This window comes from Diceros bicornis, chromosome 23 (genome assembly GCF_020826845.1).
Source record: "Diceros bicornis minor isolate mBicDic1 chromosome 23, mDicBic1.mat.cur, whole genome shotgun sequence".
In the NCBI taxonomy this organism is placed as follows: domain Eukaryota; kingdom Metazoa; phylum Chordata; class Mammalia; order Perissodactyla; family Rhinocerotidae; genus Diceros; species Diceros bicornis.
This window is the reverse complement of record NC_080762.1, coordinates 49,264,871-49,291,546: the sequence shown is the minus strand read 5'-3', so window position 1 is coordinate 49,291,546 and position 26,676 is coordinate 49,264,871. Positions and strand designations below refer to the sequence as shown.

The window sequence follows — 26,676 nt, the reverse complement described above, 5'->3', positions numbered from 1 at the left end:
GATTCCACCCAGGTAGCTTTTACCTCCATGTTTATTAATGGGCTGAACCAGGACCTTTCCCTTCTAGCAAAAAGGACCAGGATAAAATGGAAAACTATATCCACCCCAGATTTAGTTAATCTGGCAAACCAACTCTCTCGCATTCTAGACGAGTCACCTAAAAGAAAGACTGCTAAAATTCTTAATCTTCACTCTAGCAAATGAAGGCCCCTAAACGAAACACAAATCCTCCTGGTTTCTGCTATTATTGCAAAGAGCCAGGACACTGGAGAAGAGACTGTAACAAATTTAGGCACTTCAAGCACCCTGAGCCCTCTAACCAGCCTTACCAAATGTCCTCCAAATTCTCAATGATGGGGCTCTGAGAAACTACAGTGGCTTTACCCAATCCTTCCTCTTAGCTTGGAGAAACATTTAACTAGATTGGAGATAAATCTTTTTCTGTCCTAATTGACACCAGAGCCACACACATAGTGCTCAACCCCACTACTATAAAGCAGTTCCTACTTCAAAGTACTAAAACAGTTGAAATAGTGGGGATTTCTAATAAATCTCAAGAAGTTCCTGTCTCTGAACCCATTCCCTTTTGTTTATGCCCTTTCAGAGAGAGACACCCTTTTGTCCTTAGTCCCTCTGCCCCTATTCATTTATTAGGCCAAGACTTCTTAGAAAAGCATCATGCCTGAATTTCTTTCTCCTGAAAGGGAAAATAATTCTAGAATTTGACAGCAGCCATCAAAACAGTCAATCACATGAATTAAATGACCCTTTGACATCTTTTATTTGCTCTGTCTCTGACGGTACTAGAGCTGATTCTCTAAACACTGATCATTTGTCCCTACTGAATCAGCTACCACCTCACCTTCCTTATGGGCAAAATCTTCAACTGATATTGGTAAAATTCACAGCACACCTCTCATCAAGATTCAAATACGGGGCTAGCCCAGTGGTGCAGCAGTTAACTGTGCATGCTCCACTTTGGCAGCCCGGGGTTCGCCGGTTCGGATCCTGGGCACACACCAAAGCACCGCTTGTCAGGCCATGCTGTGGCAGCATCCCACATAAAGCAGAGGAAGATGGGCACCAATGTTAGCTCAGGGCCAATCTTCCTCAGCAAAAAAAAAAAAAAAAAAGAGGAGGACTGGCATCGGATGTTAGCTCAAGGCTGACCTTCCTCACAAAAAAAAAAAAAAAAAAAAGATTCAAATAGATCCCCAGAGAGATTCAAAACCTCTCCCCAGAATTAATCAATACCTTGTAAATAAAGAAGCCCTTCAAGGTAGAAAGCCCATAATAGAGGACTACAAAGCTCAAGGCCTCATCATCCCTTGTACTAGTCCCTGAAACATTCTTGTTTTACCTGTAAGAGAACCCAAGGGCCAAGAGCAGAGGTTTGTCCAGGACCTCCAAGCAATAAACAACATTGTTATCCCTCAACACCCTGTTCGTTCTTAACCCTCATACACTGCTAATGTCCATTCCCACTAGAAGCAAATTCTTCACTGTAATTAATTTATGAAGTGCTTTCTTTAGCATTCCAGTTAATGAAGCTGGTCAATACCTTTTTGCCTTCACTTGGGAAAGAAAACAATTCACCTGAACAGTGATGCCCCAGAGTTTTACTGAGAGCCCTTCTTATTTTTCACAAATCCTGAAGGCTGATCTGGATGATATAAAGTTCCCTAGGGGGTCTACTTTGTTGCAACCTGTGGACAATTTGCTTCTTTGCTCTCCTTCCCAAATCTCCTTACAGAAAGACAACATCCATTTGTTAAAGCTTTTAGCCTTAAAGGGACATAAGGTCACCAAAGAGAATTAAAGTTTGCCCAAACCCGCGTTCGATATTTAGGGGATCTGATATCACAACAAGGGCTACACCGAGATCCAGACGGGCTTCATGGTATCCTAAGTTCCCCAAAACCCAAAACTAAGTGCCAACTGCGAGGTTTTCTCAGGCTCGCTGGTTATTGCCGAAATTGGATTCCAAATTTGTCTCTTATGGCCAAACCTCTATGTTTTATTAAAGAACAATAACCCCGACCCAACTTTATGGGAAGAACCAGATAACATAGCCTTTAAGGCCTTAAAGGAGAGTTTGATGAATCCACCTGCCCTTGGACATGCCAATTGTGGGATTCCCTTTTTCCTTTTTGTATATGAAAGGGAAAAGAATGCCTTTAGGGTACTAATCCAAAAACATAGGGACCACCATTGACCAACTGGACCCTGGGGCACAGGGATACTCCCTTGCCTTAGAGCCATTACTTCCACTGCCTTTTTGGTTAAGGCCACAGAGAAAATCATTATGGGATCCCCTTTAACCATTTTTGCACCCCATGCAGAGGAAGCCCTCCTGAATTATCATCATACTCAATATATTTCAGCCAGCCACATCACCTCCTATGAAATCCTTTTGTGAACTGCTCCTCATATAACTCTTTTACATTGTAATAACCTTAACCCTGCTACTCTTCTCCCCTCCGTTACCTACGAAGTCCCTCATGACTGCTTAACATTGAGAGATCACCTCCTGACTCCTCATAATGATCTGCAGGAAACTCCTTTGGGTAATGCATCTTTCACAGTTCACTGATGGTTCGTACGTAAAAAGTGACCACGGCAAATACTGTGCTGGGTGTGCTATTACAACTCCTTTTGATATCACTGAGGCAGCCCTTTTACCTATGGCTACTTCGGCCCAACAGGCTAAACTATACACTCTTACACTTGCACTTTAGCCAAGGGCAGAACTGCCAATATTTATACTGATAGTAGATATGCTTTAGGAGTAGCTCATGATTTTTGAATACTGTGGAAGGAACATGACTTCCTTACTTCCAGCAGAAATAAAACTAAAAATGGCCCCTATGTTCAGGAATTATTGGATGCTATACTTTTATCTGCTGCTTTAGCTATTACTAAGATTCTGGGGCATTCTAAACCTGACTCTCTGGAAGCTACAGAAAATCACCTTGCTGACATTTCCACAAGGAATGCAGCACTTAAAGGAACCAACAACAGCCAAGCCTCTGTCATGCTCCAAAGGGATATTTCTCCAAATGATAACTTAGACAAACTGACTAGGGAAGCCCAACAATTGGCCTCAGAAGAGGAAAAACAAGATTGGAAATTCAATAATTGTTGGGTTCATAAAAAAAGAAAAAGCTCTGGTTAGGACCAAATAACCACCCAGTCCTACCAAAGACTCTAAAATTCCCACTCCTAACCACTGTACATGCATTTTTAATCTACTGAAAAAATGGTAACATTCATGTATCAATACTGGTGGGGAAATATTAACAAGGCCACAAAAAGGACCTATCTCACTTGTCCAAAATACAATCCAGGGAAGCCTGTTTGTAGTGCTCCCAAACATTTTAAACTGCCTAATGGACCATTTGAGGTTTGGCAAATGGATTTCATACAACTTTCCCTGTCTCATGGATAAAAATATGTTTTAGTCACGGTTTGTATGTTTTCTCGCTCAACTGAAGCCTTCCCTTGCAGACAGCCTACTGCCTCTCTGTGGCTAAAGTCCCTTTGGAAAGGATTATCCCTAGCTAGGGAACTCCTCTCAAACTTTATAGTGATCAAAGAACCCATTTGACTGGTCAGGTACTTTGACAAGTCTACACTGTTTGGCCAGTTTTGCAACATTTTCACTGTGCTTACCACCCTCAATCCTCTGGTTAGTCTAATACACTAATGGCATTATTAAGACTCAATTGGCAAAATTTCTAGAGACCCTTCAAATACCTTGACCAAAATCATTACTGTTGGTCCTTCTAAATCTCAGATCCACTCCCTTTGGAACTCATAAATTCTCACCCTTTGAGACAGTCACAGGATGCCCAATGCACTTGGCTTCTGCCTCTTTTGATCCACAGCTGATAAAAGGAGATATATTCCAATATTGCAAAGGCCTAACTGCTTCTATTAAAAATAACCATGTTTTGGGGCCGGCCCTGTGACGTAGTGATTAAGTTCACACGTTCCGCTTTGGCGGCCCAGGGTCCGCCGGTTCGGATCCTGGGCATGGACCTACTCAACGCTCATAAAGCCATGCTGAGGCAGCGTCCCACACAGAAGAACTAGAAGGACCTACAACTAGGATATACAACTATGTACTGGGGCTTTGGGGAGAAAAAAGAGAAAGAGGAAGACTGGCAACAGATGTTAGCTCAGGGCCAATCTTCCTCAAAAAATAAATAAATAAATAACCATGTTTTGAGCCAGCGATTGCCTAGTGATTAAAAGTTCGGCACGTCCCGCTTCGGCAGCCCAGGTTCGGTTTCCGGGTGCAGAACCACACCACTCGACTGTCGGTAGCCATGCTGTGCCGGCAGCACACATAGAAGAACTAGAAGGACTTACAACTAGAATATACTACTATGTTTTGGGGCTTTGGGGAAGGGAAAAAAAAAGAGAGGAAGATTGGCAACAGATGTTAGCTTCGGGCAAATCTTTCCCAGTAAAAAAATAAAATAAAAAAAAATAAAAGAAGGAGTTATTTGTTAAAAAAAATTTTTTTTAAAAACCCATGTTTTGGTAGAGCAGTCTTTTCACAGTGCACTCCAGGGAGACGAAGACCTTAAGCATCACACTTTGGAACCTGGAGATTTTGTCTATGGAAAAGACAACTCCAGCAGGACTCTTGAACCTTGCTGAAAATGCCCCTATCAGGTACTGTTAACTAACTCTTGTGCGACAAAACTCTGGGGAGTAGTGTCTTGGATTCATGTGACACACCTAAAGAAAGCACCAAACCCTGGCTGGACATGCACATCATCTGGTGACCTGAAAGTAAAGATTTCCCGGAACTGAAGCAGACAACATCTGATGAAACAGCTTTCCTAAGCTATTGAGACCAGGCCTATTGGAAGTTTGTCTGCCAAACCTGTGATGATGACATAATACCTCAGATGATCTCTAATGCCTATGATCTTGATAACAAATGGACTTGAGATAAAAAGTGCTGAGAGTTCACCCTCCTACCACTCCCTGTTACTCAAATGTGGCCACAATAGGTTTCCAATCTATGCACTTGCCCTCCAATGTGGGGCGTGACACTCAGGAAATGTCCTTCCTGGCATCGAGGGACAAAAGGCTGCTGAAACTGAAAAAACCTGACTCTTGATCAGCGATGCTTTCAGAGAAAGATCTTGATCAAAAGGGGAAAATGTGAAAATTAATAAACAGAAACTTTGATAAACTGGAGTCAGGAAGCCAAAAGGAGTAGATCTCATGCCCTAAGTCAACTGCAGAGCCCAAAAGGAAGAAAGACTTCCTCTTCGTGACTGGCAAGAAGCTCGGGCAATGAGAGACTGTCACAACTCAGCCCATGAAAAGTCACTATGCCTCAAACTCTTTGTTTACAAATGCCCTCCCAAATTCCTCTTCCCCTCTATAAAAGTTTCTCCTCCTGTTGTGGGGGACTCACAACTGGCTTGCCATGGTTGCAGACCCAAACTGCAATTCTTTACTAAGCTCGAATAAACCCATTTTTGCTGGGGAAATAACTGGCTGTCTATTTGTTTAAGGTCAATGCTCTCTTTTAAATTATGAATCTATTAATATATTAAATAATTCTAGGAACAGAAATCAGAAAATCCAAATTAGCACCTGTCTCAATATAAGCAATCTAACATTTGTCCCTTGTTTCTTTAGCAGCTAAAGTTTAACCGCCAAATGAGTAAAATACCACCTGCCATATCCACTCAGTATTCATAAAAATAATATATAGTTATTTAAATATAAGACGTTATCAATACATACATATAAAAGTTCTAAATGAAGCAAATGTGATATTAGTTACTGTTCCTGTAGAAACATTAACTTTCAATAGTTTGCTCTTGATAGATGCAAAATCACACTAGTGATTAGGGTAATAACTATTAAACTGGGATAAAACTTAATCACGGCTAAGTCTATGTTATAAATCTTTATTTTTATTTTAGAAGGCTTATAAAGTTCTTGAATGGAATTATAACTGTAACCTGCAATATAGTGTCCAAATTAGAAATAAAAATGAGGAATGTGTCCTTACTTAGCTTGCTCCTAGGAAAACGCAAATTATAGAGTGTCCTCATTTAAATCTCTTCTCTTTTTCCACCAATTTCCATTTCCAAAGTCCAAAGGACAAATTGGAGGGATAAGTGAAATTAGAGGATATGTGTGGGTAGAAGAATCTCTTCCTTTATCCCTCTACCTCAAATGCTGATGTTACTTTCTGGATGCACATTAATTACTTTACAGTAGTTATAATTCTAACTGCCTTCCCACTTTAGGCTGTGTTTCTACTCTTATAGACATAATACAGATTAAAATTGAAAAATGCAAAATAAATCGAAGTGTTCTGAATAGAAAACCAAAATTATAACCAACATATACCAAAGTAAAAGTTCTTTGCAGATATACACACACAAATAAATTTTCTCAGGTATTTTAATAAGAATAAAATTTCATTAAAATTTTCTAAGCTGTACCTTAATGGAATATATTTGTGGAATTTTCTTACCAGTATTTTTGAATACTACATGAGTTGGTCTATCCTTCATTACAAGATCCAAAGCTGACAAGCCTTCTTTATCTTGAATATACAGACTAACACCATGCTAAAAAAAAAAAAAAGAAAAAACACGTATGTGTGTGTATATATATATTTTAACCATATATCTATAATCAATAATTTCTTATATATCAAAAAATCAGATGATCAAGCCCATAAATACATTAAAAAAATAAACATTTAATAACAATTATCTCCTATGCTCACACACATTCTTTTCTCACACACAGAAGAGAAAATTAAGAAAAACCAAATATCCTCTTGGCGGAATAAGGAGAAGGACCAGAAAATATGAGAAAATAAAATAAATAACATTTAAAATCAAAATGACCTAGGTGTGGAAGTTCTCCACGGTAAGGCAAGTCGGGTTGCCTAGAAGGCCCTAGCTCTGGGCCTGTGTCTATGTGTGCATGCGCACACACGTGCACACTTTGTACTTAAAGAGCCATACTCCATGTCCAGGTAAGGGCTGTAAAGATCTCAAGGCAATGGCAGAACAAAACTTACATTAGGACTTACTGTTTATGAATATAACGTGATCACCTATACCCCATCCCTTTTTGCCTTGAATTTTATATCTTTTATTGACATTAACACAATTATATTCTTTTATTTATATTTGTGATACATATTTTTTCATCTTTCTACTTAAATTTTTATAGCATTGTTTAATTATGGCCTCTTATAAATCACCTATAGTGAGACCGTATCTAAAAAAAAAAGTCTAAGAATGTGCATATGTCTATTTTAAGGATGAATTTAAAGTAATCTGTAGTTTTATATCTCCACAATTCAAATTCAAACATGAAATAGAACATTTTCTGTCCCACTTATTTAAGGCACACCCTACACCTACTACCACATTTTTTGTCTTTTAAAATATAATGGGGGGCAGGGGTAGACAGAAAGCAATATTCAATTCATATTATTGTTACTTCATCAAAGTTTTTTAAATATAAAATGTACTCCTTTTCAAGAATAACTTGTAGTATTTGCTGATAGTTTAACAGGACATTCAACAATTACTTAGACTTACCTCTATTTTAACTGGAGCAAATCATCACTTCCTGTCTAGATACACATTTTACCTGAGTAGTTACAGGCTGAGATGAACCATAAAGTTTTAAATTCTAACTGTGGTATGCTGGAATACTCTGGTTTGGGTTACTTAGGAAAGAGAAATCTCTTATCTTGTAACAATGGATTCCTAATAAACTAAAATCAATTCTAACTTCATTGTGTTCCAGATGGTTATAATACTTGATTTCACAAGGATTGTCAAAGAACAAAAAATGCTCAAGTTAGTGAGCTAACAAGTAAACTCAAAATCAGAAGTGATCTAAGATTTTAATAAATTTAAAATTCTATGTAGCCTAATACTTTTAAAAAGTTAGATATAATAAATCCATGTGGGAAGACCTGAACTTGGCCTTTATAAGAGTAAGAAGGGCAGATTTCAGGGCAGAGTGTTCCAAGCTATGAATTTGACAAATGGGATCCCAGAAACTTAGATCCCTGGAGAGTTTATGTTGCCAGTTTTATAAATTTGTCCTAAACTTTATATATACCAACCAGACCCTAGTAAGACTACATACATTTGCATTACCTAAGTAGCCCCAACTCCATAAAGGACTATGGACATTTTTTTGCCTTTAGAGCTCCCTAGATATGGTGGGCTCTGACACTTTCTAATATGCTCATCTTAAACTCTAAAGGTAGTAGGACCAGTGTGTAGTCTATATGTAAAGATCAACTCTTTACATATCCCAAAACAGCAGGTAAATTCATTAGCTTAAAAATAGCATCTAAGCATATACCAGGCTTATAAGCCTGAGCATTTCATGCCAACACTCTACAACAAGGAGCAGATGGACTTTAGACAGCTATTCCACTAAAAACCATTGGTAATACTATTGGAGACGTCTTTCCGAAAATACAGAGAACTGTTTTTATTTGTTTTGTCTACTCCAAAAGCAAAGCATAAGATAAAGACTGGCATACAGGTAATCTCCTTGGGAAGAGATTCCAAAGAGCAGTAGTGAGGGAGCAGGAGAGTAAATCAAGAAAGGAGGAAAAACAAATACAAGGATGTGTTATCGAGTAGGCCACTGCTAAGGAAGCTTGTGCGTGATCCTGCCAGGATATTCTGGGAACCTTATAAAATAAATCACAGAATAATTGTCCAGTCAAGGGATAAAAGGGGGAAGTATTTACCACTGGTTCCCATTCTTCATTAACCAAGAGTTGCTCTATAGGGGCTTTAACTCTCCTGTACTTTTGGCTGCTCACGCATAAGTGCCAAGCCCTAGGGCATAAAATAAGAGGCATGCAGTACATACTAGAAACAAGGTGCAGATTACACTTACACAAAGCTGCTAGAAGCCTGTGCACAACTGGTCGCCACAGCTGTAGCTGGAGTAAGAGATGAGGCCAAGATAACACAAAGCATCTGATGCTCTAATCTTTCCAAACTCGTTAAGAGCTAAGTTGAATGAGTTTAATACGGCTCTCTGGCTACTGCTGCTCATATACTGCCAAAAAAGTCAGGAACAAAAGCTTGAGACTACGTAATTTCCAGTGGGGTAAAATAGGAATGTATTCTACTCTCCTTCTTTCAAGCCTATTCTTTAAAGTTTTGATAGTACTTTTGGATAAACTGACTAGGTGCCCTCCTACTAGAGAAAACAGAAAAATAAGCATTTTATATTCAAATGACATGGTTTTAACATCAAAAACTAGGAAGAGTTTTAATAAACGAGTGGTCCTGCTATCTAATTATCTCCGGGAATGGTGGGGGGGACAGGTGGCGGTGGGACTTCAGATCAGTTATTCTATTTAGTTTATAGTTATTCTACTTTAGTTTGAGGAGATTTGTTTATTGTTTATAATTTGACAGATAACTGCATTATTTTGGTTTGTGACCTGGTTCTCTATTCTGTGAGGTATCTGATATCCCTCTAATAGCTTTTGCTTAGGTTACCGAAGTTGGCTTCTGTTGCATGAAAAAAGAACTCTAATACACCAATATTTATTAAGCACTTTCCTATTTGTTTATTTAATTATTTGGTTTTGGTCTACCTCCTACTAGAATAAAAACTCAAACAAAAAAAAGATTCTGTCTGTCTTGCTCATTACAATACTCCTAGCACCTAGATTACTGCCTAGCACATATCAGGCACTCAAAAATTTGTTCCAAATACTTTACGAATAGTATATTATTTCATCCACACAACTGCATGATTCAGTTAGTTCTATTTACAAATGGGGAAAATGAAAGCAAGTTCTTCCCGAATAGTAATGTAAGTAAACCAGTATTAAAAAACAATGGTAAAGCGATAATAGATAGAGCAGGAACCTACAAGCATAATCAGTCTTTGCCAGCCATGCATACTGTCATGCAATCAAGGAGCCAGAGAAAACCTGCATAAGATATGCTGTCTCTACTCTAGCTTTTGGTAGACAACAAGTTTCTGCTAAGGTTTTTTATCTTTAGCTATTGAGAATTGATAGTATAGGTGTATATTTATTGAATATTTTGGCACTTAATTAAAAAATTTTATAGCTATAAAGTTTTTATCAAATGCAATTCATTTAAAATATGTATTTGTGTATGGTCTCTTCCTGCCAATCCATAATACCTTAAGTGCTACAGTTTTCATCAGAAGTGGAACTGACATGAACACTCTTATCACTGCAGCCCTTCCAATTACAGGAGTGTTGAAAGGCCAAAGGAAAGAAGGATGTACCAAACAAATGCAGATAGCTTATGACGTGAATACTAAACGGATAAAATTTTCTGTGGGAAAATTTTATCAGTGGAATGCATCCCCTGTTAGGTATCTATCATTGATTAGTAGGACTCCGATGATGATAAAAGACAGTCAAGCCAAGGGCAAGGCGGCCCAAGGCACAATTTCCTGGCTTCTCTTAGTCAAAGTGGTGAAAATGATTGAGGATTTCTAAAGCAAAATGAAACCCCAAAAGAAGAGAAGGTTCAAAATTCAGGCCAGACCTTATTTCAAACTGAAGCCCCAAATCCTGACACCTGAATGGAAATCCCTAGGATAGCAGAAAATCCAAGGACCTCTCAAGCTTGATAGGATTGCTAGCCATCCCATTTTCTGGCAGAAACTGGAAAAAAGCTAAGGTTTTAGAGGTGGGAAAGGGTAGGAGTAGAGCTGGTAGATGCTTTAACTCATGCTAACCAAGCTTTCTCTATAAAAAAGATTACAGTAAGGGAATTAAACCAATACCCAAAGCTTTCAGATTTAAGATGAACTAACAGTACTATTAACAAACTTAAGAAAAGCTTCACTGAAACTCCCTGAAAAAAAAAGGTACTATTTTTATTCTCTTTTTATAGATGAAACCAAGGTTCAAGATTTAATTGTCCAAGATGACTCATTAAGTAGTAAACCTAGCTAGCTTAGTTCCAAAAAAGGATATTTTACATTCATATATATTGAAAATTATTCTGATCAGTAAATGTTACTATATAAAGACCACTATGTAAATAATTTTTTAAAAGTCAAAAATAGATGAAGACACCAAAGATAAGCTCCCTAATGTGACCACAAGTTCCTTGAAGACAGGACCATTTTGTTCTTCTCTGGGTCCTGCACAAACATGACAAAATGCCTATACAAAAGAATATTGTTCAATTTAAAACTCATGACTTCTAATAGTGAGTTTTTAATTTGTAATCATTAGTGAAATGACATTGGGGTATATCTCAAAACACTTCATTATTTGGCTATACAGTACAACAAACCTAGATTTAATCTACTTGACAGGAAATTTCAAATAAATTAAGCTGATTCTAATTATTAAATTTTTTTAGAACTATAAACACTTTATCCTAGCCAAACAAGAAATAAATATACCACTCAAAAACAGAGTCCCTAAGTTATGTATTTCAATAACTAGTGCCCTTTCAAAGTAGCTAATAATATAGTTACATAAAAGTAAACCATATTTCTTAAAAATACTTGAAGATACATAGTGCTGATTAAATGATAAAATGTCTAGGAGTTACTTCAAAATAATACGGGATGGAGAAAGTCAGTGGGGACACACATAACACAAAATTGGTCAATGGTTCACGATATATTGTAAACTTTGGTATATGTTTAAAATTTTACATCATAAAAAGTTTAAATAAAAAGGATATATGGGATGTGAATTCTAACAATAAGTTACAATAGTAAAAGATATCAAACAACTGATAATAACAAACTGAAATCTTTTTTTGGAAAGTCAAGTGGGGTGTATGAAAAAGATTAAGAAAAACATATGCCAGGCCAAATAGTTTTAAATAAACAAATGACACTTACCTTCAATAGAGACCAAACACAATCAATATGTCCATAAAAAATGCTTCTGTGTAAAGCTGTCCATCCTGACTCCTTGTCTTTCACCAAGAGATCCACTCCTTTCTCAATAAGCCAATCTAACACTCCTTTCTTTCCGCAAGAGGAAACAAGGTGGAGGGCATTTCTGCCAAAGGCATCCTTGATAGTTGCAGCATTGTAACAATGACTGGAGAGAAAGGCCTTAATTTGGTTTTCACTCCCCTTTGTTACCACAGAAAGGACATCCAATGCATGCTTCAGAGATTGACACTTGGATGTGCAGTCAGGGATGGAAGAATTCATCCTGATTGTTTTTATACTGTTTACTTCTTCAGAATAGTCAGTTAAGACTAATTTTAAAAAATGAAAAAGCCAGGACACAAAGATGCTAGTCAGAAAGATTTATAGAGAATAAATGGCCTGTTTAGGATTATAATTTAAATCCTCATGGCAATAGTATAAAACTATATATCTTTGTACAATTTATTTTGGCACTTAAATCAAAAAATTATAAATAGCTCTATAAAGTTTATATCAAATACAAGTTCTTTATGTTAAAAAAAAAACTTTCCACAGTTTATTAATTATTCCTGGAGTTAAGCACCAAGGGGGAGTGAGGAGGGGAACTCCCCCTCCACACTGTCTGATCCTTTTAAATATCCATAATTGCAAGGGTGACCTATAAAAGAAGGGGAAAGGAAGAGAAAACAAAAAACACAAAATTATCTCTCACTCTCCTCAAGTACTTTATAATGCAACTACCTCCATATTTAAGTTCCTATCTCAGAAAAAAAAAATGAGTCTATCAACTTTTCACCTTCACATCTACAGTTTTCTGTATCTACATCAGTTATCTTCACCTCTCTTTTTCCAGCCTCATGTTTAAGGTTAACCTCTGTGCCTGTACTCTGGAGTCCACCTCTTTCCTTCCAGAACCTTCATTCCTTCTCCCTCTGTATTTTTACACTCTACTAGCTATGTCCCCACAAGCTGTAAATACACTTAAATCTACCATCTTTATAGGAATCCCATCCCAAACCTTTACTCCTTAAAACTATATCATCATCATCATGACCACCATCCACCACCACAACAACAATAACCAACACTCTCATCATTTAGTTTTCACTAAAAGCCAGGCACTGTGCTAACACTGTTCTTTCTGCCTGGAAAGTCCTTCACCATAGGAGGAAATGATAATCAAACAACAGGTATCAAAACAACTAGATAGCTGTCTGGAAAAAAATAACCTTAGATACTTATTTTATAACTTACATCAATATAAATTCCAGATGGGTCAAAGACAAACAAAAAAATGACACCAAGAAAGCACTAAATGAAAACATAGAAGACTCTATTTTATAATCTCAAAGCACAAAAGGCTTTTCTAAGTATGATCTGAAATCCAAAAGACATAAAATAAAAGATTAATAAATTCAATCAGTTTAAAACCTACACATACAAAAAATTTAAAGACAAAAAAGGAGAAAAATCTGGGGCCGGCATAGTGGTTGGGTTCGGGGGATGGGATCCTGGGCATGGACCTACGTGCCGCTTGTCGGGCCATGCTGTGGCAGACATCCCACATATAATGTAGAGGAAGATGGGCACGGATGTTAGCCCAGGGCCAATCTTCCTCAGGAAAAAGAGGAGGATTGGCAATGGAGGTTGGCTCGGGGCTAATCTTCCTCACCAAAAGGAAAAAAAAAAAAAAAAAGAGAAAAATCTTCCTTAATAAAGTCTCTACAAATCGTTAAAAGATCAACAGAATAAAAGTCAAAGAATATGACTACATTTCTCAAAAAAAAAAAAGAAAATTTAACTGGACTTTTTATTTAAAAAGAAAAGAGGCTCATTTCACTCAAAAGAAATGCAAATTAAAACTACAATGAGATACTATTTTTTATCTATCAGAACGGCAAAAAGGTTGATATTATTATATATTGACAAGGTTGTGGGAAAATAGGAACTCTACTCCATTGCTGGTGAGAGTATAAATCAGTACAACTTCTATGGAGAGCAATTTAGTAGTATTTATAAAAATGTAAAATACACATTCTTTTTGACCCAATTTTACTTCTGGGAATTTATCCTGTAAAAATAAATCTATGTATGAAATGGCATAAGTACAAGAACATTCAATACATCACTGATGGGCATAGTAAAGAGTGGAAAAAATCTAAATAGTTAAAAGTAATTATGGTATGTCCATGCAATAGAATATTACTCATGTATCAAAAAGAATAAAACAGCTATATATTTTCTGATATGAAATAATCTGCAAGATTATAAAATATTTTTTAAATGAGATGTATTTATAATACCATTTGAGAAAAATATATATGTATGTACATGTGTATGCTTGAATATGCATGAAAGATGTCTAGAACAATACACAAGAAAATGGTTAACAGTGGTTGCACTGGGGAAGAGCACCAATAGTTGGAGACAGGAATGGAAGGCAGACTTACTTTTTACTACGAACCCCTTTTTGAATGCTTTACCATGTGTATATATACCTATTCAAAAATAAACGTCTAAAAAATATAAATAAATGCTAACATATTGATTAGAGAGGCTGTAGGAAAATATAGAAAACTCAACCATCATATATGAATTTCTAGCTTCCTTTTTGCCAATATGCTACTTTGTCTGCCTTGCCCCATTCAAATCTGGATAAATGAAATATCATTTTTCAACTATTTGATAAACTACCAGTCCTCAGTTTCTTCACTTTCTGTTAGAAAACTACCCACCAATATATTAGAAATCTTATATCTAGAGCAGACTACTTTACACCAAGCATTTCTCCACCATCTTTTTATTTATCGTCACCTAATTATTTATCTTCTTTCAGTATTTTTGTCCTTTGGATTTTAAATGAGTAGTCAATCCATTCATAATGTCTAGATTTTAAAGCTTTTATAGTAGAAATTCTATATAAATTCCCTTCTCCCAGGTATCAAACTATCACAGATACTTAATAGAATAAAGAATACTAAAATTTGTATGGAACTACAAAAGACCCCGAAAGGAATCTTGAGAAAGAAGAACAAAACTGGAGGCGTCACACTTCCTGATTTCAAACTATACTACAAAGCTACAGTAATTATAACAGTATGGTATTGGCATAAAAACAGACAGACAGATCAATGGAACAGAACAGAGAGCCCAGAAATAAACCCACACATATATGGTCAATTAATTTACAACAAAGGAGCCAACAACATACAATGGGGAAAGGACAGTCTCTTCAATAAAGGGTGCTAGGAAAACTGGACAGCTACACACAAAAGAATGAAACTGGACCATTGCCTTACACCATACACAAAAATTAATTCAAAATGGATGAAAGACTTGAACATAAGACCTAAAACTATAAAAATCCTAGAAGAAAACACAGGCAGTAAGCTCCTTGACAGAGGTGTTGGCGATGATTTTTTTTAATCTGACACCAAAAGCAAAGGCAACAAAAGCAAAAATAAGTGGGATTACATCAAACTAAAAAGCCTCTGCACAGCAAAAGAAACCATCAACAAAATAAAAAGGCAACCTACTGAATGGAAGAAAATATTTGCAAATCATATATCTGATATAAGGGGCTCAGATCCAAAATATATAAAGAACTCATATAACTCAATAGCAAAAAAAAAAATCCAATTAAAAAATGGGCAGAAGATCTGAATAGGCATTTTTCCAAAGAAGACTTACAGATGGACAACAGGTGCATGCAAAGATGCTCTACATCATTAATCATCAGGGAAATACAAATTAAAACCACAATGAGATATCACCTCACACCTTTTAGAATGGCTATTACCGAAAAGACAAGAAATAACAAGTGTTGGCAAGATGTGCAGAAAGGGGAATGCTTATGCACTGTTGGTGGGAATGTAAATTGGTGCAGCCACTATGGAAAACAGTATGAGTGTTCCTCAAAAGATTAAAAATAGAACTACCATATCCAGCAATTCCACTTCTGGGTATTTATCCAAGGAAAACGAAAACACTAACTCAAAAAGAGACATGCACCCCCATGTTCGTTGCAGCATTATTTACAATAGCCAAGATATGGAAACAACCTAAGTGTGCACCAATGGATGAATGGATGAAGAAATGGTGGTACATATACAATGAAATATTATTCAGCCATAAAAAAGGAAGGAAATCCTGCCATTTGTGATGACATGCATGGACCTTGAGGGCATTATGCTATGTGAAATGAGTCAGACAGAGAAAGACAAATACTGTATGATCTCTCTTATATGTGGAATCTAAAAAAAAAAACCAAGATCATATATACAGATTGGTAGTTGCCAGAGGTGGAAGGCAGGGAGGTGGGAGAAATAGGTGAACCGGTTTTTTCTGTTTTTTTTTTAGTTTAAGTACATTGAATAAATTTTTTAAAAATACTTAAATTCCCAAAAATATTTTTTCATTTCACTTTAAAAATATATCCTTTGAATGACTGATAAAACCAGTTACAAGAAGACTATTCAGAGGGACATACATCAGTTTACTATATGTATAGGAGAAACTTCTATGTACCAGACCTAGATATGAAACACTCCAAATCTGCATTTTCTACTTCCATTTCAAAACACACTAAGAGTCAGAAGTCCTAAATCTAACTAGTTCTTAACTATTCTGATTTCCCCATCTGGAAATGATAGCACAGAACTAGATGATTCCTAATCCTTTCTAGCTCCAGTTCTGTTTCTACTAGTTATACATTTTATAATTTGATATAGTTCTTCTAAAAACCATCCCCACCTTAAAGTACTGCTTTAAACCAAAATAAACAAAGTGTTTGGTAGTGAAAGATATTTCTGACATAAAGAAAAAGGTACCAAAGCCTCAAGTAGTTTAAAATGGTAAAACCGGAAAACACGATATATGGCAAAATAGTCACATGTAGTGAATTTTATTCTTTTGAGGCTCTAAAATTTTGCCGTCTTTGTATTTTCAATGTATTCATAACACCTGAAAGGAACTACTGATTGGTGAATCACTCAAACTCTACATGAAAGAACTAAGGTACAACAGAAGAGAATTCTCTAATTTGTTACTATATGGAAACATTTAAAGAGAAAAAGAAGAATATTAAATGTAAAAGTGATACCATACTATAATACATAGAGACAGAAGCACAAGAACATAAATATTGAAGTGACTAAAAGCTAGCGTTTCTTAGAGTCCTACTTATTTGGATTCAAATATAGCAATGGCAGCTGTTACCAGTTATGTAACTCTAAAAATTACACTCTCTCCCCAAACTCTCATTTCTTCATCTGAAAATGGAGACAATCCCACCAATCTCACAGGGTTACTGTAATGATAAAATGAAACTGCTTAACATGGTGCCTGGCACCAAATATGAATTCAACAAATAGTAGGTTTTATCACTATTATTTCTTCAGCGAACAAAAAGGTAACAAATTTTAATCCCAAAATTCATGTTTGAGCTTCAAAGTCTCCGCTACCTGGTTTCCATACATACTTCTCCAATTAAACTCCACACATTAAGGTTAACAATGACCTCCAAACTGCCAAATACTTTTGGATACTTTCAGTTCTTATCTTACTTGACTTCCCTGCTTTTGAGTCATTAACACCACATTTTCCTAAGGAATCTAGAAGAGATACTGAAAGACTAGGGAGCTACTAAAGCATTTAAGCGTGGTATCTCTCTCCTACCACTTCTTCCAAAGATATTATCCCTTCTCCTGACCTTCAAACGTTAGGCTTCTCTCAGTCTATCTTCAGTCTTCTTTTCTTCACTACTTCATATTCTCCCTGGATAATTTTAATCTCTTGCATGTTTTTAACTTGAATCTACATGCTCATAATCCCCACATCTGTCTCTTGCCCTTATATCTCTCCTAAATTTCAGGCCCATATTTCAAATGTCTAGTGCAAATCTTATTTATGCATTCAACAAACGCTTACTGAAGGCAAAGAAAGCAAATAAATATTTACTAAGCTCATAATACATACTGGATATTTTACATCACAGAAATGTTAAGTGAGCCACCCAAATCATACCACCCATAAAAGAGGAGTTAGAATTCAAACACACTTCTGTTTAACAGCAAAATCCAAGCTATTTCTACTACACTACACTGCCTCTCCAGTGCATTCATAATAGGTCACAAGGCACTGGGAATACAAAAATAAATAGGACTTAAATATTGTGGATAAAATGATAAAGTACAGGTTCATGGATAACAGATAATACTTAAGTGAAAATATAGCTCGTTTAACAACTATATTGAATGAAAAAAACTTATTATCTATTACACAGTCTATACCATCAAAGGGTCACAATTTGGCAGAGTTGACTGATTTTATCTGAGCAACTGATAAAAATATATCATGGCTATAAACCTACGGAAAAGATAAAACAAGTGACTTACAGGAATGGAGAATGGAAAGAGGGACACAGAGAAGATTTCCCACAGGAGATGTATAAACCAAGTCTTAAGATGAGTATATGTCTGTCTGACAAATTCAGGGTGGGTAGGCATTCGAGGCAGAGGGAACCGTAAATATAAAAGCACTAGAATCATCTTAGTCTATTCTGAAAATTCCAAGTAATTCAGGAGACCAAAACGAACAAAGCCTAATATATACACAAGGATGGACCAGATTACAGACAGCCTTACACGTCTTTCTTTAGGGATAAAGAAAGTGGGCAATTCAGAGACATATTTAGAATCTTGAATTGATACAACGTGGTGATAACTCCTAGGTTTTTGGCTTGATTACAGATAGGGCAGCTGGGAAGAAGAGTAAGGGGTAAATACTTTGAAAATCAGAAAAAACAAAACAAACTTAAAAGAACAAATAAAAATTAAAGGTGAAAATTTATTTTATGTGATGAATATATTAAGTGATAATGGGAAATTGAGTTGAAGGAGCATAGCTAGCTACAGGCAGTTGTTCAATTTGGAAAACTGGCCCACCACAAGGGTGTTTGCCAGTAGTGGCTGAGCCTTCAACAAAGGTTCCAATCCTTCTACTTATCCTTGGTTAAGAGTTACTTCCCTAAAACACAAATCTGATCAGGCTATTCTCTGACATATCCAAGCCCAAAATGAACCAGTATCTATAGTTCATGTGTTAAGAATAGCTTTATGACCTCAGGAAGAGGATGCCAGCTAGGCCTGACGAGCATGTAGCATATCAAGTTCAGACTCTAAATTCAGAACACCTGAGCTAGTAACCCAGGTACACCACTAACTAGCTAAATGACCCTGGACACATCACAACTTCCTAACCTTCAATTCTCTCACTTGTAAAAAGAAGATAACAACTATCTATCTCCTGAATAGTTCTAAAAAATAAATGAGACAATTCATTCTCATGTAAGCACCCAACAAATGTTAAGAAAAAGGGGGGAAGGGACATACTGGTATACAGATCAGAAAATGGCATAACTATATTCAAGTCCTTTCTGCTTGTAAGGCTTTTTCACCCAAAACTTTACAAGGCTGCCAACTTGCCATGGCTTATGAACATAATATCTACCATCTTTTGAACTTTTGTATGGATAAGTATAGTGCTTTACATAAATTAATTAATTTAATCCTCTTTTCAGCCTCATTGTTGCCCCTGTATATATGATTACCTTCATTTTAAATGAGGAAATTGATGTGCAAGTTGAACCCATTCAAAATCACACAGATAGAAAAGTGTACTCTAGATTCTACCTATTCTACTCTACCCCCAAACTGCTCCCTCAAAATGCAGTTAGGAAATCTTCATGAGAAGTAGAATACACTAGGAGAAAAAAAAAGTACCCTTATTTGTAGTGATAAGAATTGGGTTCCTACTATCTAAAACCTTGGTCAAGTAACTTAATCTCCCTAATCCTCAACTTCATCTGCAAAATGATAATAACCTGCTTTGTTAAGTGTGTATCTTGTCCACACATAAAGATTTTAAGCTCTTTAAGGGAGGAGAGAGGGGAGAATGCCATATTTCTTTATATTTCTCACAAAATATAATATGTATTCAGTAAACAGGATTATTTTGTTAAGTGCTCCCTAAAACCAAAATATCTTCCCTATAAACTTGTATCTATATAAAATTCAAATAACTTACAAAGCTACAAATTAGCAACTCATAACAAAAGAATTTTAAAAATTTAAAATTCCTTCTGTAAGCCTTGAAAATAGTTCACACAATTTTAAAACACAAGCACTTGCTACTTTAGGAAACTAATGATTTAGCTTTATTAATATTGTATGTTATTCCAATGTTTCCTCAAATATTCTCTTGGTACAAGAGAGAGAAACTTCAATTCAATACTTCATCAGTGCCATACCCTGTTTCACAATAGAAAAAACTCCCAAATTTTAAGGGGCAAGCACATCTCTAGATGGGGCAAAGAATTACTGCCCTATTAATGATAGTAAACTAACTTTGATATCATTTATGGTAATTAACCAAGTAATACTGAGCTCCTTTATTTAATAGGTACATTCACTCATTCATGGTCTATTGAAATTTATGGTCCTGAAGCATAATGAGGGTTAAAAATGTAATAAATTCCTTACATAGAATTTAGTATACTGAAAGCCCTCAGTACAAGTTATTAAAAATTTTTTTAAATAACGAAACAGCCATTTTTAAAAATTTCTTGAAGCAAACTCCGCATTGACTAAAGTTTCTGCAAATGTCTGCAATAAATTCTTTTTAGAAAACAGCTCTTTCTGCTCTCATCTACCCTAGTATCAGTCCCTAAAACCAGTAAAAATCAAGGAATTCAGGGCACCAGCCTGGTGGCATAGTGGTTAAGTTCACGTGCTCAGCTTTGGTGGCCCCGGGGGTTCACAGGCCCAGATCCGGGGTGCAGACCTACCCACTGCTCATCAAGCCATGCTGTGGCAGCGACCCACATATGAAGTAGAGGAAGATGGGCACAGACGTTAGCCCAGGGCCATTCTTCCTCAGCAAAAAGAGGAGGATTGGCAATGGATATTAGCTCAGCGCTAATCTTCCTCACAAAAAAAAAAAAAAAAGAAAATCAAGGAATTCAAAACAGTAAAAGGAGTGAAAAGATCAAGAAGGGGCTATGCAAGGATGTGAATTGGCACATCATGGGCGTAGAAACACAACCACTCATAAAAGTCACATCCTTTCAGTATTTCTGATACTGAATGATTGCTTTGATTTTCAAATGCCCTATTTCAAGAAAAGAGAAAAAAAGATGCTACTTCATGAAAAATATCTTGTCTGGCTAACACACTTGAAGTTTTAACTACCTTGTTAAACAGGAGTCAAGGATGTCCTGGCTTACCTATTTCGCTGCTAAACTAAAACTTTCTCAGAACCTGATAACATGATACACGAACAAAAGGCCTCTATCCTCTCTGTCTCCCCCATCCCTCCTAAAAGGAACCGGTCCCTTTGCACACAATAGTCAATTCACACTAAACTTTGCAGTTAGTATTCCCGGAGTGGACCAAACCTATGGGACCCCACGAAGGGGATAACGCCTCGAGAAATGGCTTCAAATTCAAGGCTCGAAGGGAAGTAACAGCCGACAAGTCTCCGACACTAGCCATGCCACCTCGCTGGAGGGCGTGTCAGGCAGGACCGCAACGTAGCGCGCCGCCTCAACAGACCATTCATCAGCTGAGGGAGGCGGCGGGAGGGCGGCCGCGGGGAGCCGGGCCGTTCGGCCGGCCCGCGCCGCCTCGCGCGAAGCCCCACAGCCTCGGCGCCGCTGGCCCCTCCCCACGGTCCACCCGCGCCACCGGCGTCCGCGGTCACCCGCACCCTCCAGAAAGTGACTACTGTGCTGTCGGCCCCGGCTGAAGGGACGCTGTCGCCTCAGCCCGCTCCGCACGGTCCGCCCGCGCCGAGCCGTCCCTCACCAGTCGCTAGATGAAAGTGCGCCAGTAGTCTCCGCGGGGTGGGCACACAGCCGCGCAGGGACTCATCCTTAGTGAAAGCAACAGGAGAAACCGAGCGGCGCCAGGAGGGGCCAGTCCCCAGACCTGGGTCGGCTCTGGAGGCGGCTGCAGCGACAGCCGCGACTACAGGCACCGGGAAGGGGGCAGGGAGAGAGGACCGGCACGGGCGGGACCCAGGAATAAGACGGGCGTGGATTGGCTGGGGCTCGTGTATGCCTCATGACGATTGGCTGGTGTCTGCCCAGAAGGCCTCGCGTGACAGCGCCTAAGCTGTGGCCTTTCCCTGGCGTCCCAAGGGAGCACGACCCTGCCGGCCTTGGGGGAGCCTGCGCAAGCCGGGGGCGGGGAAAGGCAGCGCCCGGGGACTCTAGGCCAACAGCGGTGGTGGAAATGTCCCTTTCGGGCTCAGCCGTCGCCCAGGTAAAACGTAGCTCTCCTGGCAGCAGGAGACTCGGAATTCAGGAGAAACCCGGGTGCAGAGACGGAGCCCTGGAGATCTGGCCCGCTGCCTTGGGCAGCCGGTCCCCACGCAGCAGAAGCCAAATGCTTGGGCTTCTAGCATAAAAGAGTTTCCTCCCGTCGCCCTACCAGTGGGGTCACTGGAAAGCCACAGGCGTTGTCTCGCGGAGACGCGGCCTCACTCCTACGTGGCCCGCTCCTACACCCAGGTTATCGGGGAGTCCCTCCCTTGGTCGGAAGGTGTCACTGCCTTCTTAGATCGCTACTAGGGGACCAGCTGCCGTCCCGCTCACCGCCACTCACCAGGTCACGCCACTCAGTGCCTGATGCCAGCCTTGCACTACGCTTTTTCCCCTTTAACTCTGCGTCCAAGGGCCGTTTAAAAAAGTAGTCGGGTGAAAAAAAATTAGGGAGGAAAGAAAGTGGCCAATAATCGATACTAGAATACCGAATGGGAAACATGCTGCCGACGAATGCCTAATACAGCAGGCGCTCAGTTAATGTTTGTTCAAGGAGAGGTAGTGTGACTCAGAACAAACAACAGGAGCGGTCAGGAGTTGGCTGTACAGCTCTGCCACGTTGTCAGTTATACAAGCCACTTGGTCTCGCTCAGCTATAAAATGAAGGAGTTGGACTAGATGTTTTCTTAAGGGCGGCCGGTTCAGCTTCACTCTTTTTTTGTAGCCTTCCTTGTGGAATCCCAGAGCCACGCAGCTGGTCAGTGAAGGAGAAAGGGAGAACTACCTTTCCTGCTGCCCTTCACAACACAGTGTTCTGTCTCCTCGCCCCTTGTTCTAGGTGCTCTGCTTCCTACTTTGACGTAACAAAAGCCAGTCTGTAATGTAAAAACTGAGTGATTTTGAAAATAAGCTGTGTATGATGACTTTTACACTCAGGAACAAAGAAGCCAGGAATGGCAAGTGAAGCTAATAATATAAATAAGTGCATTGACCTAAGTTCAAATCTTTTCTCTCTCTCTGGGCGAGTTATTTAGCCTTTCTGAAGCCTCAGTTTCCTCATTTGTAAAATAGGAGCAATAATGCATTTTAGGATTGTGAAAATGTAATTATATAGATAGAGATATATAGCGCTTAGCAGAGTGCCTAGCACACAGTAACACTTCATAAATAGTAGATATTACTTTTTATAAATAAAGAAGTGTTTTCTAAGCAGCAGAATTATTCCAAGCAGTCATTCATTCGTTTTAACAATTGCCAAGCGCCAGGCACTTGTGGTAAGCACTGGGGATCCAGTAGTAAAGAAAAACACATATAGACCCAGAAAATCTCAAACATAAGAATAGATTATAACTTTTACAAGTACTGCAAATAATACTATGATAAATTTAGTCTAACTTCCCAAAGTAGTGACACTTGAACTAAGATCAGAAGAATGGTAGGAGATAACTAGATAAGCAGGAAAGAAAGAACATTCCAGCACAAGAGATGTGGAATTGTTCCCCATTTCCCTAGAAAATTAGGTGGCGTCAAAGATACTGGTTATTTGCAGGACAGAATATTGAAATGATTAGGAAATAGTACAAATGAAATACAATTAAATGAAAAATACGTTTTAGGTGTGGTTAGGAGAGGAAGAGATCAAAATTAGCCATTTTGTTTGGTTTTTTAAAAAATTTTGTTTGTGTTTACCCAGAGAAGAAAGAAGAGATAGAAATATACCAATAACAATGATTATCTCTGTGTGGTGGGATTATGGGTGAGTCTTAATTTCTATCATTTTGAATTTTGTCGTTTTTTTTCCTTTGCAATAGTTAAAAGTTACTTGATTGCTTTAAAAAAATCAAAGTTTAGGAAAATAATTGACTGGAATTTCTCAAGTAGACTTAAAGAAGATATAAATGTGGAGATGACTTTAGAAGATTGCCGTGATTTAGATGAGAAGTAGGAGAATAGTCTAGACATCAGGAATGGAGTTTGATATGAAGCCAGAAGAGAGCACTGCAGAAAGGTTTTTAAGCCACGCTATTTGCAATAAACTCCCTAAATGCCATTCTTCCTAAATGAATTAATAGTGCTATCCTTCACAATAAAAATGTATTGTGCTGTCATTCAAGTTGTATAAAGAATGCCAGTGCTGCTCCTACTTCAGCTGGTGACAAAAGAGAGATTATCAGAACTTGTATGGTTGCAGTGGATCAAAACCTAAACCTGATGAGGCAAGAATGGTTATTACTACAGGAAGGTCAGCAATGCACCTGGCCTAGAGATGACTGGACCTTATTGTTTGGCCTTATTTTCTTCTACTCCAAACTGTCTTCCATGTGAGAACATGTGACTAGAAGCAGCATTCTGATATACACCTCAGCTTTGCTGTTAGAGAAGGTAGCACTGAGCCCTCTTGCCTCCAGCACAAAAATTCCGGGGGCCCTGATGTATTCATATTGGCTCAGATTAGGTGAGGAGTCAAAGGTATCATGATTGATAACCTCTATTAGAGTCATATGGTAGAAGCCGAGTGATGAGTAGTTCCCCAAAAGAAGGCAGGGTGCAGGGCAAACAAACAATAAACAACTATATGGTGTTTCTATACTATTAGATCCGGGAGATATGGTCCCAGCTGCATTCTTCCCACATAGGGATTATCCTTCAAATCCTCACTTAGAGGATGCCACCTTCTCACAAATCTGTGAAGCCTTCCATGATGCCCTTTCCTAACAGTTATCCCTTCTTCTCTACTACTTCTGTAACTTATTTATATTATTGTGTCACACTGTGTTGTTTTTAGATGTATTAGTTTTGCATGTGGATGCAGTTAAAGCAAGGGCTCTGAAGACAAACTGCGAGGATATAAAAATTTACTCCTATTATTACTAGCTGTGAGACCTCAGACAAACTATAAAAACCCTCTAGGCCTCAGTTTCCTCATCTCTAACATGGAATTAATAGTACTTCCTTCATCAAGTCCTTAACGAAGTTTAAGTGAGATGATATATGTAAAGCTTTTAGTACAGCTGTTAGCACTTAATAAAAGTTGACATACCTGAACTCTTCTGGATGGGTATATTTGCATGAGAGAGTTTGAGGGGTGGGATGGGGAGACACAAGGAATGACCCACAGGATGGCGGTGTTTGAATATAACTTTAGAACTGGATAAGCTGGAAAGCAGAGGTCACCAACAAATCTAAAAATTCAAGGCAAATACTAGAGATATTCAAGACAAATTCAAACCCTACGTGAAACAAGGAAAACTTGTAAGAAATCAAACCTATGAATTTTGCAAGCTTAGCATTCTTTTATAATCAGAACAATCTGAACTTCCCAAACTCTCCAGTTTACGACTGAGAATTTGTAGTGTTCCTTTCTCAGACCATCTTACTTAGAATTGCTTGTGTTCCTTCTTTACCTAACTACATAATTAAACCAGGCTGTTGTCACCACTGCTTTCTTAAAAAAAAAAAGTGAAGAAGAAGAAGAAAAGCAAGTTTGATTTAAAATGGCAGCCTGGACACATACTGCAGCCTTCACTTAATGCCACAAATCCCTAGACCTGGCAGAAAAGACATAATTATTTTAATTAAAATAATTAAATTTATAAATGCATTGAAAAACAAGAAATTTAGCTATTGATGGTCAGGAACTTATGAGGATTCCCTGAAAGATGGATAGGAGGCTGCATTGGACAGAAGAAAGGAGTGACAGTCCCAAATAACAAGAAAACAGGGCTGCTGTGGAAGGTAGTAGCAGCGCCAAAGTGTTTCACATCTAGAGGTGGCCACCAGGAACAGCAAGGAGTCCAGACTAAATCACAAAGTAATTAATTGGAGTATCACAACAGGAGCAGGTGAGCCAGTTATAGCTTCTTCAGCCCCTCATCCTGTGACAGCAATAGGGGTATCTGTCTCTAGGTGGAATATAGGACTTTCAGTTTAATAGATAGGATAGTGTCCATGTGGCTGGTGAAACCTGGAATAATCAGGAACTTCTATACTCAGAACACTAGCTACTAGCTCTTCCTATTCACAGCATGCCCCACCCTTTCCTTATAGCCCTAAAGAAAGGCACGTATTCAGGCAGGGGCCACAGGTCCTATTCCCCCCCACACACACACCCACGGAGAGTGAACAACAGACACAGCCTCTTGCATAAACAATTTTAAAAAAGAATCTCAAGTACACAGATGATCACAAAACCAAGAATCAACAAAGATTTGAGGAAAGCCAACATCCTGAGAGACATAAATTTATAGATCCAAGGAAGCTCAGCAAACCCCAGGCAGGATAAGTACAAAGATAACTATGCCTAAAAACATCATAGTCAAATTGCTAAAAACCAAAGATAAAGGGAAATATAAAAGCATTCAGAGAAAAATGGAATATTACATAAAAGGAAGAATGATTTGAATCACCATGGATGT

At 38.1% G+C, this 26,676-nt stretch overlaps 1 protein-coding gene across 8 annotated transcripts in view; it reads right to left on the bottom strand.

Annotated features, from left to right (window-relative positions):
- IBTK (inhibitor of Bruton tyrosine kinase) overlaps positions 1–21,968 on the bottom strand; it is a 129,757-nt gene extending 107,789 nt beyond the window's left edge. For 7 of the 8 annotated variants that reach the window (XM_058566713.1, XM_058566709.1, XM_058566711.1 and 4 more), the window contains exons 1-3: positions 21,804–21,968; positions 11,902–12,598; positions 6,518–6,614 (exon numbers count right to left, since the gene is read on the bottom strand). In XM_058566713.1, coding sequence (XP_058422696.1) covers positions 6,518–6,614; positions 11,902–12,222 — 418 coding nt within the window. In that variant the 5' untranslated portion in view covers positions 12,223–12,598; positions 21,804–21,968. The remainder of the gene's footprint in view (positions 1–6,517; positions 6,615–11,901; positions 12,599–21,803) is intronic. The other variant, XM_058566714.1, reaches the window with a different exon arrangement.
- Positions 21,969–26,676: the final 4,708 nt, after the last annotated feature.